Genomic DNA, 13,485 nt, shown 5'->3' on the forward strand with positions numbered 1-13,485 from the left:
TCAAGACTACATTGGTATCTTCTGTGCAATCTTTAAATGTACCAACGTGTAACCGGAGTGAACATTAATTATTTCTAACTGTCTTAATTAAGTTCTGTAGACCGTGTGACCTAGTTCGAGGTTCAACGATATCGTCGGGCTGATTATTTTTCAGCCGACTGAAAAGGGCGGCGTTGCCGTGCCCTTTAACGGGCGTGTCGTACGTGTCACCCGGAAGAGAAGCGATAGCGGGGCGCTCGCGCCGAGCCGAGGCGAGCTGGTCGAGCTAAATCAGATAAGAGCAGTTGGCTCGGTGGAAGGATATGGGCAAAAGGTGTTTGTGTGCTAACAGAGGTACACGCGTGATCGCTGCGTAACACGGGAGACTTTCGGTAAGACGAGTAGATTCCAGTTTTACATAGTTTCGCGACTGCAGCAGGTTTGAGGACTCACTCTGTGCGTCGGCCTCTACTGGACCGTTGTGCTCAAGTCACCGCGCGCGCCGTCTGTGTGACCGCAGCCGCCGGTGCTGCTTCAGTGAGCGGAGCGCTTCGGCCAAACGCGCTCGGTCCTCCTCAGGATGGGGGGCCTGTGCTGTGGGGGCCCGTGGGTTCCTGGGGACAGCGAGTGGGAGTCGGGACAGGATCAGGAACTGAAAAGAGAGAGAGAGAGCTGCGTTGGCGCGTTTCTCGGACACATTTACTACACACACGACACGTTAAAATTAGGTGAAACTTTTTCGTCGAAGCGCCGGCCTTCTATTTAGTCCCCCCCCCCCATGAGCTCTCGGCTGGTAGCTTTTTTTTTTCTTTTTTCTCTTTTTAATACTCGGAGTAGAGCTCAGGGTTATGGCAGGACTTGAGTTTTGAACGTGTGTTCCTCAAGTCCAAAGACAGTGGCTGTAACCACTACGCCACCTGCCACCCCGCCACTGTACCTGTCGTGTCACGTGTGTGTCCCATTCTGCACATGCACACTGAAGCTCAGTGGTGTACCACCTTACATTTATTTGTTTAACCAAAACTTTCCTCCAAAAGCCAAGTAACGTATAATGATTTACCCATTTATACCACTGGGTAATATTACTGGAGCAATTAGGGTAAGTACTTCGCTCCAGGGTACTACAGCTGGAGGTGGGACTTGAACCTTTGGCTCCAAGAGCAGCAGCTTTAACCACCATGGCCCCATCTTGTCAGTTCCCGAAGTACAGTTGTAGGGTTGTACAGATGACACTGGGGATGTACACCCTTCTCATCTGGGCTGTATTGCACTCATTTATGTGTGTATTTGTTAAAATATGAAATATCATAATCACAAACCAGGCCCAGTTAATGATTACATTTTTTTTTTCCCTCTCTCTCGTCCCTTGGCCGCGGCTCTGCTTTGCGGGTTGCCGTCTGCGAGCAGCGTGTGTCGGAGCCTGTGGACGTTACGCTGTGAACTTTGTCACTATGATCCGAGGGTGAACCCACAGTCTCTCTTTTTGCGGATACCTGTCTGATGTACAGCTGTGGTGTCCATGTGTAGCTGTTGCTAATACTGGCCTAAAAAAGATGATTGCGTGATTGATTGGTTGTTTACTTTTCTTGCCTAGTTAATTGGAGCAGCAGGTATTTTCCTGACTTGGGCTGTTGCTTGTAATCTGAAAATTCCTGGTTGGAATCAACATCCTGCTGTAGAACCCTTGATCATCATGGTACTTATGCTAAAGTGATACAATATGGCTGTTGTGCTGTATGAATGGGTAAATCAGTTTAAAATTTAGTGTTGTGTGGACAAAGGGCTCAGCTGTATCATGACTACAAAATAAAATATGACATTGCTGAAATGCGGTTGTGACTTTTGTTCACTCAAGAGTATTGGTGAGCTCTAGTGTGGTTGCAAAAGACCTTGCGGAGGTGGAATGCGTGAGTTTCATTAGTACTGTATATGACTTTTGCAAATTCACGCATGCAAATCTACATAAGCCAGTGCTGTAGTTAAAGGGAAAATATAGTTGGCTGTGTGTATTACACCCTTGAAACAATTGCTCAGAGAAATAGTTTGTGTGAGCTCAGGTGTATGGAGTTAAACTTTAGCCTTGGATTAGAATGTAACTCTGGGTGTAGTTGTCCAGTAAAGGACTAAACACTAGAAGCCTTACAAAAACCGTGATTTATTAGTGTGAAGAATTAATGCTGTGTTCTGTCTTTGGTTTAACTCTTCCAGAGGCATGCCCAGGTGAGAATGGCTCACATCGGGGCTGTGCTTGCTGCAATAACAGGAGTGATGGCCATTCTCCTGCACTCCTCCATACACAAGATTGAAGAAGGACACCTTGCTGTTTACTACAGGCGAGTGCTGTCCTGGACAGCTGTGTTTACAGTAACTTCACTGAGCACTGTGGGAGTTTGTGGTTCTCACTGACTGCATTCCTGCTTGTCCTTTCCTTAGAGGCGGGGCTCTGCTGACGACACCTAATGGGCCGGGTTATCATATTATGCTCCCCTTTATCACAACTTACCGGTCAGTACAGGTAGGACAGCTGGAGTGCCATTCCAGCTCCATTCACTGTGAACAACTTTATGTCCCTGTGGCTCATTGTTCTTAATAACAAAGTGCTAATTGACATGGCTTCCCCCCCCCCCCCCCCCCCCCCGTTTCACAGACAACGTTGCAGACTGATGAGATAAAGAATGTGCCTTGTGGAACAAGGTAAAGGATTTGTTGTCCCATGTCTTTTCATTGGCGTGAATTTTTTTTTATATTTATTCATTTAGCGGGGGCGTAGTGGGTTGGGCCGGGTCCTGCTCTCTAGTGGGTCTGGGGTTCGAGTCCCGCTTGGGGTGCCTTGCAACGGACTGGCGTCCCGTCCTGGGTGTGTCCCCCCCTCCCCCTCCGGCCTTGTGCCGAGTTGCCGGGTTAGGCTCCGGTTCCCCGCGACCCCGTATGGGACAACCGGTTCAGAAAATGTGTGTGTTCATTTAGCAGAAGCTTTTCTCCAAAGCGATGTACATCTCACAGAAGAATACAATGAGTGCATTACATTAACAAAAAGAGGCATAGATGTGTGATTCAAAGCGCAGTTAATTTGTTACATTCCACCATATGTTTGCATTATCTATGAGTCTTTAACGGGGAAGTTGCAGACAGCTTTCTGGGCTACTTGCTTGTTGATGTCTGCAATCATATTCCACAGTGGTGGAGTCATGATCTACTTTGACCGAATTGAGGTGGTCAATATGCTGGTTCCTTCTGCAGGTAAGTGCTCCACACTCTTTTTGCTAGCAAACGTGGAGTTACCTTTCCTTCTGCTGAGCTACATTTCTGTTTTGATTGATAAAGTGGTGGACATAGTAAGGAACTACACTGCGGACTATGACAAGACGCTGATCTTTAACAAGATTCACCATGAGCTCAACCAGTTCTGCAGTGTCCACACCCTCCAGGAGGTGTACATCGAATTGTTTGGTGAGGGTTATTTTTTTTAAGCACCCTGTGACCTATTAATAAACTTTAGTATAAAGTCAAATGGGAAGCATTCTTGCTTATGTGCATTTGTCTGAAAAAGCCATATTTAGTCTAACTTGGTCTCCTCCTCATTTTTTTGTGTATGCTTGCCTTTTGTTCCAGACATCATTGATGAGAACCTGAAGATCGCCCTACAAAAAGACCTGAATGTCATGGCTCCGGGTTTGACAATTCAGGTCAGCTAATATGCCAGTCTGAACCGAAACCAGTTCAGAAGTTTTCACAAAAAGACTTTGCTGGGTCCAAGTGAAGTTTTAAAATCTCTTTGGTGTACACATATGGACCCTATACTTTGCCACCTTTCAGCGCTTTTTCATGGTATAAAATAAATGAACAGAGAATTGTTTGCTCATTCATTTCAGTTTTTCATATGAAGATTAAGTGAATTTTGGATACGTCTGCCTTCTAAAATGCATTGTATGGTATATACTGACTGAACTGTTGTAATGTTTCTATTGTAGGCAGTTCGTGTCACAAAACCCAAAATCCCAGAGGCAATCAGGAGGAATTTTGAACTGATGTGAGTATAGTGGCTCAGGTGTGCATCTCTATTGTGCTGATGTTTGACTCAGTGAGATCATATCCTCCACAGGGAGGCAGAGAAGACCCGGCTTCTCATCACAGCCCAGACACAGAAAGTGGTCGAGAAAGAGGCTGAAACAGAGAGGAAGAAGGCCATCATTGGTAAGAAGCAAAGATGGTGGTTTCCCCCCCTTCATGATGTACTTTGGCATGAAGAACTTACTTAGATTGTAGTTGTACATCTATTCATCTAACTGGTGCTTTTGTCCAAGATATCTTACAATGTAAGGTTGATGTACTGAGCAACCTACAAATATTAGCCCATTTACACAGCTAGGTAAGCTTCCTCCCCCAGTTTTACTTGAGCAGTTCAGGGTAAGTACATTATTGTAGGGAATTACAACAGGTGGTAGGATTTGAAACTCAGTCCAATTACAAGGTGACTAACCACTAAACTGTCAGCTGCTGCATATATGTACAGTGTATTTTTACCCAGGGAATTACAAGGAGTGTCTGGGATAAAATACATTATACATCACCTGTTAGCATTGCATTAAGCTTTTCTGTAGACTGTTGCAAAGTCATGTAAGTCCTCCCCTGCATTATTTTTTTTTCCCCCTTAATCTCTTAAATCTAGAGGCTGAGAAGATGGCTCAAGTGGCTGAAATTCAGTTTCAGCAGAAGGTCATGGAGAAAGAAACTGAGAAGAAGATTTCTGAGATTGAAGGTTTGTGTGAAGACATAGCTATAAATGTTACTTTTAACTTGTGAGTCCCATTTTCCTCCTCTGTGGCACTTGATGTTACAGTGTGGGTGTTTCTGCTGCAGATGCTGCTTTTCTGGCCAGAGAAAAAGCCCGGGCTGATGCAGAATTCTACACGGCAGCAAAATTTGCTGAAGCAAACAGGGTAACGGTTTAACCATATTGCTGCAGTATATTTAAAGAACTACACATAGCATTAATCTGTAAGTACTATAGTGTTTATGGTTGTTTTATACCTTTGCAGAAAATTGTCACGGACTAGTTTCATATTAAATCTTTTTTGTTCCCAGCTCAAACTGACTCCTGAGTACCTGGAGCTTATGAAGTACCAGGCGATTGCAGCCAACAGTAAGATCTATTTTGGCCAGGACATTCCAAACATGTTTGTGGACAACAGTGCCCCACTCGCTGGGTCTGCAGGCAAGCCAGACCCCACTGAGCTTTTGGGTGTCCTGGACAAGGGGGAGGGGACCAAGAACACCCTTCGTTCCCAAGCCAGTGCGGAGTCGGCAGCTTGAAGTGTGGATCCCTTGTGGGTGGGTAGGGTTTGGTCTCTGTGTATAGTGGGTGTGGCATGCTTCTTAGTTTGTTTTCTGAGGGAGGAACGGGGTGATTTATCAAGGGGAGAGAGAAATTGGGGAGTACTGAGGTGAGGAATGGGTGATATGGCTGTGCGTTAAACCCTGATGCTAAATGATGCCGGTGAGATGGAAAATCAGCAAGCTCTACTTGAAGTAGAGCTCCGAGGCGACTATGCCGGAGTACCACTGGACCATATGTGTAAAATTACTGCTAAAAATTAACGACAAGTACAGCTTCTCTGGTGTGAATGTTTTTATTTTACCACATTCTGGTTTGATATGCAAATTTTGTCTTGGCGCTACCGATTTTTACTTGTATTCATGCAGTTTGTAATTTACTTGCTTTTAAATCCAAAAGGGTTTTCCTGCAGGATGAAGATTTCTAACCTGTCATTTCTGTAACTGGAATTGTCCGGCTTCACACTAATTATTTGAGAGCTCATGTGTCTGTAATGTCAGGAGGGATTTTCGCAGTGGAAAATGTACACTTCTGAAACTAGTTACAATGCCTTTACTGTGGCATTGATGGTATAGTTCCAGGCACCATCCCACTTTAAACGGTGGTGATGTAGTTTATTTGAAACTGAAGATGATCTAAGCACTTATGTGGAGTTATATTAGTTTAACCTCTGCAGTGCTGATGTGTGGCTGGAAGAAACGCTTTGAACTGTCAGGAACTTGGGCTTCAACCTTCCGTGCTCTCAAAACTGAGTGTCTGAAAAGTCGCTCTCCACTGAGGGACCTGTGGTACGCTGGGTAAGACGGCTACATGTGACACAGTTTGCCAGATGGTGAAAATATGCCGTGGGCAGTTTATTTTGATACAAGGTTGTCCCAGTTTAGAGTTATTTCTTTGCTTTGAGAAGAGGAAGATTAGCCTGCCTTTACTGCATGAGCAGCTCTGTGTTTTGTGTGTGAGGTGGTAACTGAGGGGTCAGGATTTGCCAGCAACTCTCTAAGGTGACCCTGTGACAATGCTTGATGATGAACGGAATCGGCGTTCATCTAACGAATGCTGATCGATATCCATAAATAGATTGAAATGCTAAGTTACGGTGTGTTCTTCCCATCAGCAGAAACAAGTCTTGCGTACTGCTTTGGTTTTATTGTGCATGACTTTGAGCTGTGTTTCTCAGCATTTTTTTTCTCAAAATAGATGTTCTTAGTTACATATTTAAGCTCATTGAAAGGAATAAACTAAGCAGATGGAGCGGTGTACTTAAACCCTGTCGCCTCCTTGCAGTTTAACTGTCTAATATTAAAGTGCTATTCACTGTCATCCCATTCCACTTCTTTGAATAAGTCGATTTTTTTTTCTTTGTCAATAGAGGGCGCACTTGTTCTTTTATACTTTATTCCTATTCGGCAGTTCTAATTGAAAACAAGCGAATGTCGTTTGGACATAGTCAACAAAAAGTAAACAAATGCTGAACTGTGCATCTTATTTTTTATCGTAAGTATACTAAACCTCAGGAATATTCAGCTGATATATAGACTTAACTGGACTTTTTTTTTTTTTTTTTTTTTTTTTTTTTGTTCAGATGTACGATCTGTGTAGTTTAACCTGAGAAATGACTGGCATGTTGGAAATACTCATTGCCACCGCTAGAGGGCGCGTTGTTCAACAAGGGAGCTGGGTTTTAAACAGCCGTCAACTCTAAGGCATGCTTTTTCAGGGAGTGGGAGGGTAAGTCTGAACAAGGGGTAATAAAATGACCTTATTTGGGATCTGGCAGTCTAATGAAGTTGGCTTCTGTAAATATAACCTTTTTTGTTTTTAATCAAGGCTATAATATTAAACTACAGTGTCCTGAAGCCCTGTCTGGTTAAGTTGAGGCTATTGGTATAGAAATGTGGAATGTCCTCCTTAATAAATTCATTCTACATATTTGGTCATGGGAATCAGTGTTTGAAAATTTCTTAATTGAAGAATTTTGTGGTGATGGGTTTTTTTTTTGTCCTCATTAGTAATGTGATGCAAAACAATTTTCATAAAATTGTACAACTCTGAATGTTTTTTGTACAATCCTTCTTAATTTGAACATTAGCTCTGTGATTTTAAAACCTTTAAGCAAAAAAATTACATTTTCAAAATGTTAACAAAAAATAAAAACCTATTTTGATATCACAAAGGATGTTTTCTTTATTACTGGGCAGAAGCCCTCTCTACTGCTGGCTGTGTGTGAGTCATGGTGTGAAGACGATTGGCCAATAGACATTCGGACATGACCTCAGATAGGCCATGGTGAGCTTTGAGAGCTGCAGGTCTGTGAAGTGGACCAGCCTGCTGTGACTCACTCCAGGACACACAATCAGCTGTGAATGTATAATGTTTTATGCAGCTACTCGTGTGATGAATGTTGGTGCATATGGTGGAAGGAAACAAACTGCACTTAAGAATCACACACCTGCAACTATGTCTCTTTCTCCTAATGTAATGCACAAATTGTGTTTTCTAGGGGATGTACGTCCCTTCGGAGAAAAGCGTTTGCTAAATGAATAAATGTGAATGGCCGTTTGCTGCTGAGCCTGTGTCCGAACTTCACGTGGCTGCTTGCTCCTGTTACGTTGCAAGATCCCCCTGGATGCTTTATTGGCAGTGATTGGTGCTTGGACATTAAACTATGTAATAACTACACAGCTAAATGAATAAATGTACTTGGCAGTTAAAGATGGACTGTAAACCTTAATATACCGGATCTTCATGTTATATTAACAGGAACAAAAGTGTATTACCCCCCCCCCAAGTGACAAAGAAAACTTAATAGATGGGGTTTGGATTACTTGCAGGCCAGATTCTACAGAAAACTTACTCATTTCTTAAATGGATGGGAGTCTTCACAAACACCCATTCAGTTCTTACTGTTGACCAGTTCATTGTAAATGCATGCAGGGTTCATCTCAGCACTTTTAATGTTATTACCCCTACTTTGGTCATCTTACCTTTTAGTGGTGCTAGATTACACAAAAACTCCAGTCACAAGCTGTAAACACCAGAAGGATGCGTTGAATTAAACCAGGTCCTCACTCCTGTTTAAGTTGTGTGTGACCACCATCCATCGCTTCAGCCAGTAAATGCATAGCATTGAATCTGTTACAGTGAAATCTGTAGAAAATGGGAGAAAAGTTCATGCATTTTTTTGTAACCCAAGGAACCAATGCACTTTATTTCACAGCTCCTACTTATCTACAAAGTGTTAAAACCAAAAAGATTTGACCACCTGCTGCCATTGCTTAAATTTTGCATTGTCAGAAGCTTACAAATTTGGATGGAAAACAGCTGGATAATGTTGCAAACCAATTTTAAAACAAGCTGCAGCTGGTTTTACTGGTTCTGCAGCGTTTGTCCCTTAAACTGAAATGCAAACAGCTGGATGGTTGAGTCAGCGCTGAAAAGTGACTCACTGTCCGGTTTATAATTTTGCGTGCACAAGCTCTGTTCATTGTTGTGACCCAGTTTTCTGTCATTTAGGAGGAAAAGCTCCCTCAGACTCCAGCGACCTACTGCTCCAAATGCAGGAAGTGTCCAGAGATGTGAATGGCAGGGCAATTCATCACTCCGCTGTGAGCTCAGCTGTGGTTGACCTGAGGAAGGGTGCCCGAGACTTCCTGTGTAGGTGTGATCGATGTGCTCGCTGAGGGGAAGTGGTCAGTCCTGAGGATGACGGAAGCTTCCTTCAAATTCTACTGAAAAACATCTCATGCTTTATAATTAAATTATAGAAAAGATAAATGACAATTGAAGGGGGTGTGGTGGTGCAGCGGGTTTGACCGGATTCTGCTCTCTGGTGGGTCTGGGGTTCGAGTCCCGCTTGGGGTGCCTTGCAATGGACTATCGTCCTGTCCAGGGTGTGTCCCCCTCCCCCTCCAGCCTTACTCCCTGTGTTGTTGAGTTAGGCTCCGGCTCCCCGCTACCCCACTTGGGACAAGCAGTTTCAGACAGTGTGTGTGTGTAAATGACAATTAGTCATTACTTCCTTTTTCTTCAGCCTGTGGTCTAACAAGTTTAAAAAAAAAAAAAAAAAAAATTCTCCAGAAAGGCAAATGCTGACAAGTCAAACTGAACAAATTAATGAAAACTTTAATCCCATAGCAAATATACAACACTTGTGTAAGTCTTTAAATACATTCCACTGGCTCTGCCCCAATGAAATTGTTTAGAAAATGGGCAAAATGCTAGGAATTCATCTCTGGGTGACCATGCACATGGTTTTCGTGGTAAGGGAGGTTACAAAAGTGGTTTACTGTTGCCTTCCTCCATGCATGTCTTTGAATGAAGAACGCAGGGAGAACATGCAAACTCCACACACCCTGGGCGGGGTTTCAACCTACCCTTGAAAATGTAGTTCAGACACTGCGGGGCAGTAGCGTTGCCCAGAAAGCATCCCTTTGCCGATTTTTCCATATACTTGCCAGTGGCTGTGGCGCTGCATACTTTGAATTATTATTTTGATTATATTCATCCTCCAGGAATTTAAATACCGGTACAATGGACAAATCTGCACTGTGTAATTCAGCCTTCTGTATGTGTCTACACTCTTTCTGCCAGTAGCCGTGGAGTCAGAACTGCAGGAAGTGATCCCACCCCACCCCACCCGGTCATGTGCCCAAGAGATGCTGAGTGAGAGACCATCCTGGTTCCGCTCTCGGTCCCGCTGAGGGCGGAGGCCAAAGGCATCACCCTTTGTTATTTCCTGCAAGAGTAGGATAAGAGACCAGCTTTTGCCATGAACCCATAAAGCTACAGGAACAGTCATTTTTCCATTTCCCGTTACACTCCTGTGAGTGCCATGTGACTGTCAGTCACCAGTATGGTACATAGTGGAAACAGTTCCGTGTGTTGCAAGACGATGAAGGAGTCACATCCGCTTCCCTTCGATCTGTGACGAATGGTGAACAGCAGTCGGGCAAACTCTCAGCTTGTGTTATTGCAGAAGATAAAGGCTGGCGTCGGCTCTGAGGAGCAGGGCTCACCTTAGCACCGCTCCTTGCTCAGTGCTCACTGCAGTAAGGAATAAAGCCTTGAGCTTCTGTGCTTGTAGGTCTTGATCGCTGAGATTTTTGAGTCTCGCCTCAAATCGGTGTTCGCTGCACAAATGTGATCAGCAAGGAGCGTCGCAGTCGAAACAGTAAGAACAACCTTTGACTGTCTAATCGGTGCCGAGTCATCCGTTTTTTCAAATTGCACACTACCTCCAAGTACATATCTTGTCACTTGCTTCTGACAAAGCCCAGGGGCCTGGACTGCTGGAAACGCAGAGAAGCTGTGATCTCAATCAATCAGTTCAAGCCTGGGGTATGTTTACGCAACGGGGTGGAGGAATGGCTATCTGATCACTTGCACACCAGAGTTCTTGGAGTCAAGACCAAGTGTCCTATCTCAGGTCTGGCCCTTCCTCCCTCCAAGCTGGATCCCAGAGAGAGGCTATCTCCCAGAGATAGCACCCCCGCAACTTACCCTCTGTGGGTGGTATTTTACCAAACATCCTTCTTTAGATAACATTTCTGGTAGCAAGTAATACTAATGGCAGTCAGTTAATGCAAGATGGAGCACACAATGAAGCCTATTTAGTTATTCAAATGGGGTAGATGATCTGTAAATATGAAATTAAGGCTAACCGGCACTTCGCTTTCTCCAAGCCCACATTCACTCCTGAAGAGCACACGCTGCGGGGCTGACTGGCATGGCCTGTGGTTCACCTACTGAATAAGGAAAGATGTGTTGATAGAACTTTTGTTAGTTCCATGACTTCTTTCCACTGTTATGATGTTTCCTATGTCTTTATTCAAGGTAAATTGTTATTTACCACTTATAGTAGAGGCAGACTTTAAACAATTCAAGAGCACAAGCATGACACGAATTGACGATGTTCAGATTATAAGGCTGAATTTTAACCAACATACAACCTACTGTGTGTCTGCTCTCCTCACTAAGACGGCAGAAGTGTTACAGTGCGTTAGAGATACCTTGAGTACCGAGACGTGGTGGCACAGCGGATAATGCTGAGCTCGGCGTTTGGGTGTAGGTTTCGGTGCGGTGTTCTCATGTTTGCAATCCAAAGACATGCAGGGAAGAAGGCAAATTTAAACCAATACCCTCCCTTACTATGAAAATCACGTGAATGGTCCCTGAGTTTAGTCTGCAGTTTATGAATTTATTTCTCCAGAGAAGAACGTATTGTAAAATTACAAACACAACAATAATGCAGGCGACAGCAGAAGCTCCATCAGTCAGTCCTTAAAACAAAAGTGACAGGACTCTGCACGGCCATAATAAATAAATGGAAACACGTTAAGTGAACCGCTTTAAACGCTGTGCTGTCCCATAAGTGGTTTCTTGCAATATAACAGATGAACATGATTTCAGATAGACAGGTAAATTGTTGTATACTTGGGGAGCGTGGAATTGTAATGAGGACTGTCCTTGCCTAGTTTTGAAGTGGGGAAGGCAAAGGTTTGATGAGGTTTCGGTGAAATATATACAAATACCATTGAATACAAGTTGTTACAACATTGGATGGAGAGTCAATTGGATTTTACTCCACTTATATAAAGAGTACATACACTGTCTGAAACCGCTTGTCCCAAACAGGGTCATGGCGAACCAGAGCCTAGCCCAGCAACACAGGGCACAAGGCTGGAGGGGGAGGAGACACACCCAGGACAGGACGCCAGTCCATTGCAAGGCACCCCAAGCAGGACTTGAACCCAGACCCACCAGAGAGCAGGACCTGGCCAAACCCGATACACCACCGCACCCCATGCTATATAAAGAGTATGAAAATACCAGTTGTATATTTACGCAGTTTCCCTTGGGATCCATTAAGTTGCACACTACTACCGACTTGGTCGTCGTTTGACGTCACGGCAACGTAGGGAAAACGCAGTAACTCCTGCGCGCACATCTCGGAAACAGTGCATCTGGGGAGAATTTGGACCGAAGCAGTCAGAATGTGAGCAGAAGGAGCTGCTAATGGCTAAGAAAATGTTGGGGCTGTTGATGTGCTGATTGCAATCAGACTTGGCGTTTCAGTAACGGCAGCAGTGAAGTCATTCTCAGACAGTATTTATCCAGACACCAGACGCAGCTCATTCCATCAAAAAGTTTATTTTTCCGAGTTTTCTTCCCACAAACGGGCAAAGGGATGGCAGGGACTTTTTCCAGTAGCACCAGTAAAAACCCATGGTATGCGTACTCTGTAAGATTACATGTTCGCGCAAACAGCAGCCACTTATTTGACCTGTTCCAAAGCTGGGAAATGGTCCTAACTGTGCTGCTTCATAAAACTGAACAGGTCAAAAACAGGAATGATGTGATATCATATAAATTCTTCTGATCTGTGTGAAATGAGCAGCACTTTTCTCTTTCATCCACATCACTGTGGATCATGTTCTAACATCACTTAAAGACTGAGTGGCCCTGATTTTACCCTTTTAATCTTATTTATGGAAGTTCTGATTTTTTTCATTTTAAGGTTGATGTCTGAACTACTTGTCCCATACAGCCTAACCTGACAACACAGGGCGTAAGGCTAGAGGGGGAGGGGACACACCCAGGACAGGATGCCAGTCCACCACAAGGCACCCCAAGCGGGACTCAGATCCCAGACTCACCAGAGAGCAGGACCCGGTTCAACCCACCGCGCCACTGCACCCCCACTAAGTTTGATGTTTTAATTTAATATTTTAAGACAGTAAAGACCTAAGCAGTCAAAACAGCACTCAGCACCTATTCATTGAATAATACAAATGGAGTACAAGCGTGGAAGTTAAGAGAGGAAGTAGAAAAACTGAAAGTAAACATGAAGGCTTCATTATAGCAATCGTTGTTTGGTTAAGGAATTTTCCATGCTGAAGATCATAGCATTTTTGGGATGCTTTTGACTATAGACAGTGCTTTTTTTTTGTTTGTGTGTGTGTGTGTGTGTGTGTGTGTGTGTGTGTGTGGGATGTGTGGCATAAACAAAGCAGCAGGGACTCAGCTGGGATGGCCTGAGAACTGCCTGGATGATGGAGCTGGAGGGGAGGCGCCTTACCGGGAGCTCAGACGGTGAAGTATTTCATTCGAAGCACTGCTGTCAAACATGAGGCTCACATGTCCTGCCGGTATGTGCCTCTGAAAGCTGCCTC

The 13,485-nt window shown here is 44.1% G+C and overlaps 1 protein-coding gene across 1 annotated transcript; it reads left to right on the forward strand.

Annotated features, from left to right (window-relative positions):
- Positions 1–218: 218 nt before the first annotated feature.
- On the forward strand, positions 219–7,318 carry LOC108942602 (erlin-1). The gene is made up of 12 exons (XM_018766043.2): positions 219–371; positions 2,188–2,312; positions 2,413–2,494; positions 2,627–2,673; positions 3,158–3,219; positions 3,304–3,429; positions 3,592–3,665; positions 3,951–4,009; positions 4,082–4,173; positions 4,649–4,738; positions 4,840–4,919; positions 5,065–7,318. The coding sequence occupies exons 2-12, from the start codon at positions 2,206–2,208 to the stop codon at positions 5,290–5,292; spliced, it is 1,047 nt and encodes a 348-aa protein (XP_018621559.1). The 5' UTR covers positions 219–371; positions 2,188–2,205; the 3' UTR covers positions 5,293–7,318.
- Positions 7,319–13,485: the final 6,167 nt, after the last annotated feature.

This window comes from Scleropages formosus, chromosome 8 (genome assembly GCF_900964775.1).
Source record: "Scleropages formosus chromosome 8, fSclFor1.1, whole genome shotgun sequence".
Lineage (NCBI taxonomy): Eukaryota > Metazoa > Chordata > Actinopteri > Osteoglossiformes > Osteoglossidae > Scleropages > Scleropages formosus.

Bases quoted from the DNA above. Each gene is read 5' to 3' on its own strand.
- LOC108942602 (XM_018766043.2), top strand. From the start codon at position 2,206: ATGGCTCACATCGGGGCTGTGCTTGCTGCAATAACAGGAGTGATGGCC. The intron at 2,495-2,626 runs GTAGGACAGCTG...CCCGTTTCACAG, and splicing joins CAACTTACCGGTCAGTACAG to ACAACGTTGCAGACTGATGA. The intron at 3,430-3,591 runs GTGAGGGTTATT...CTTTTGTTCCAG, and splicing joins GGTGTACATCGAATTGTTTG to ACATCATTGATGAGAACCTG.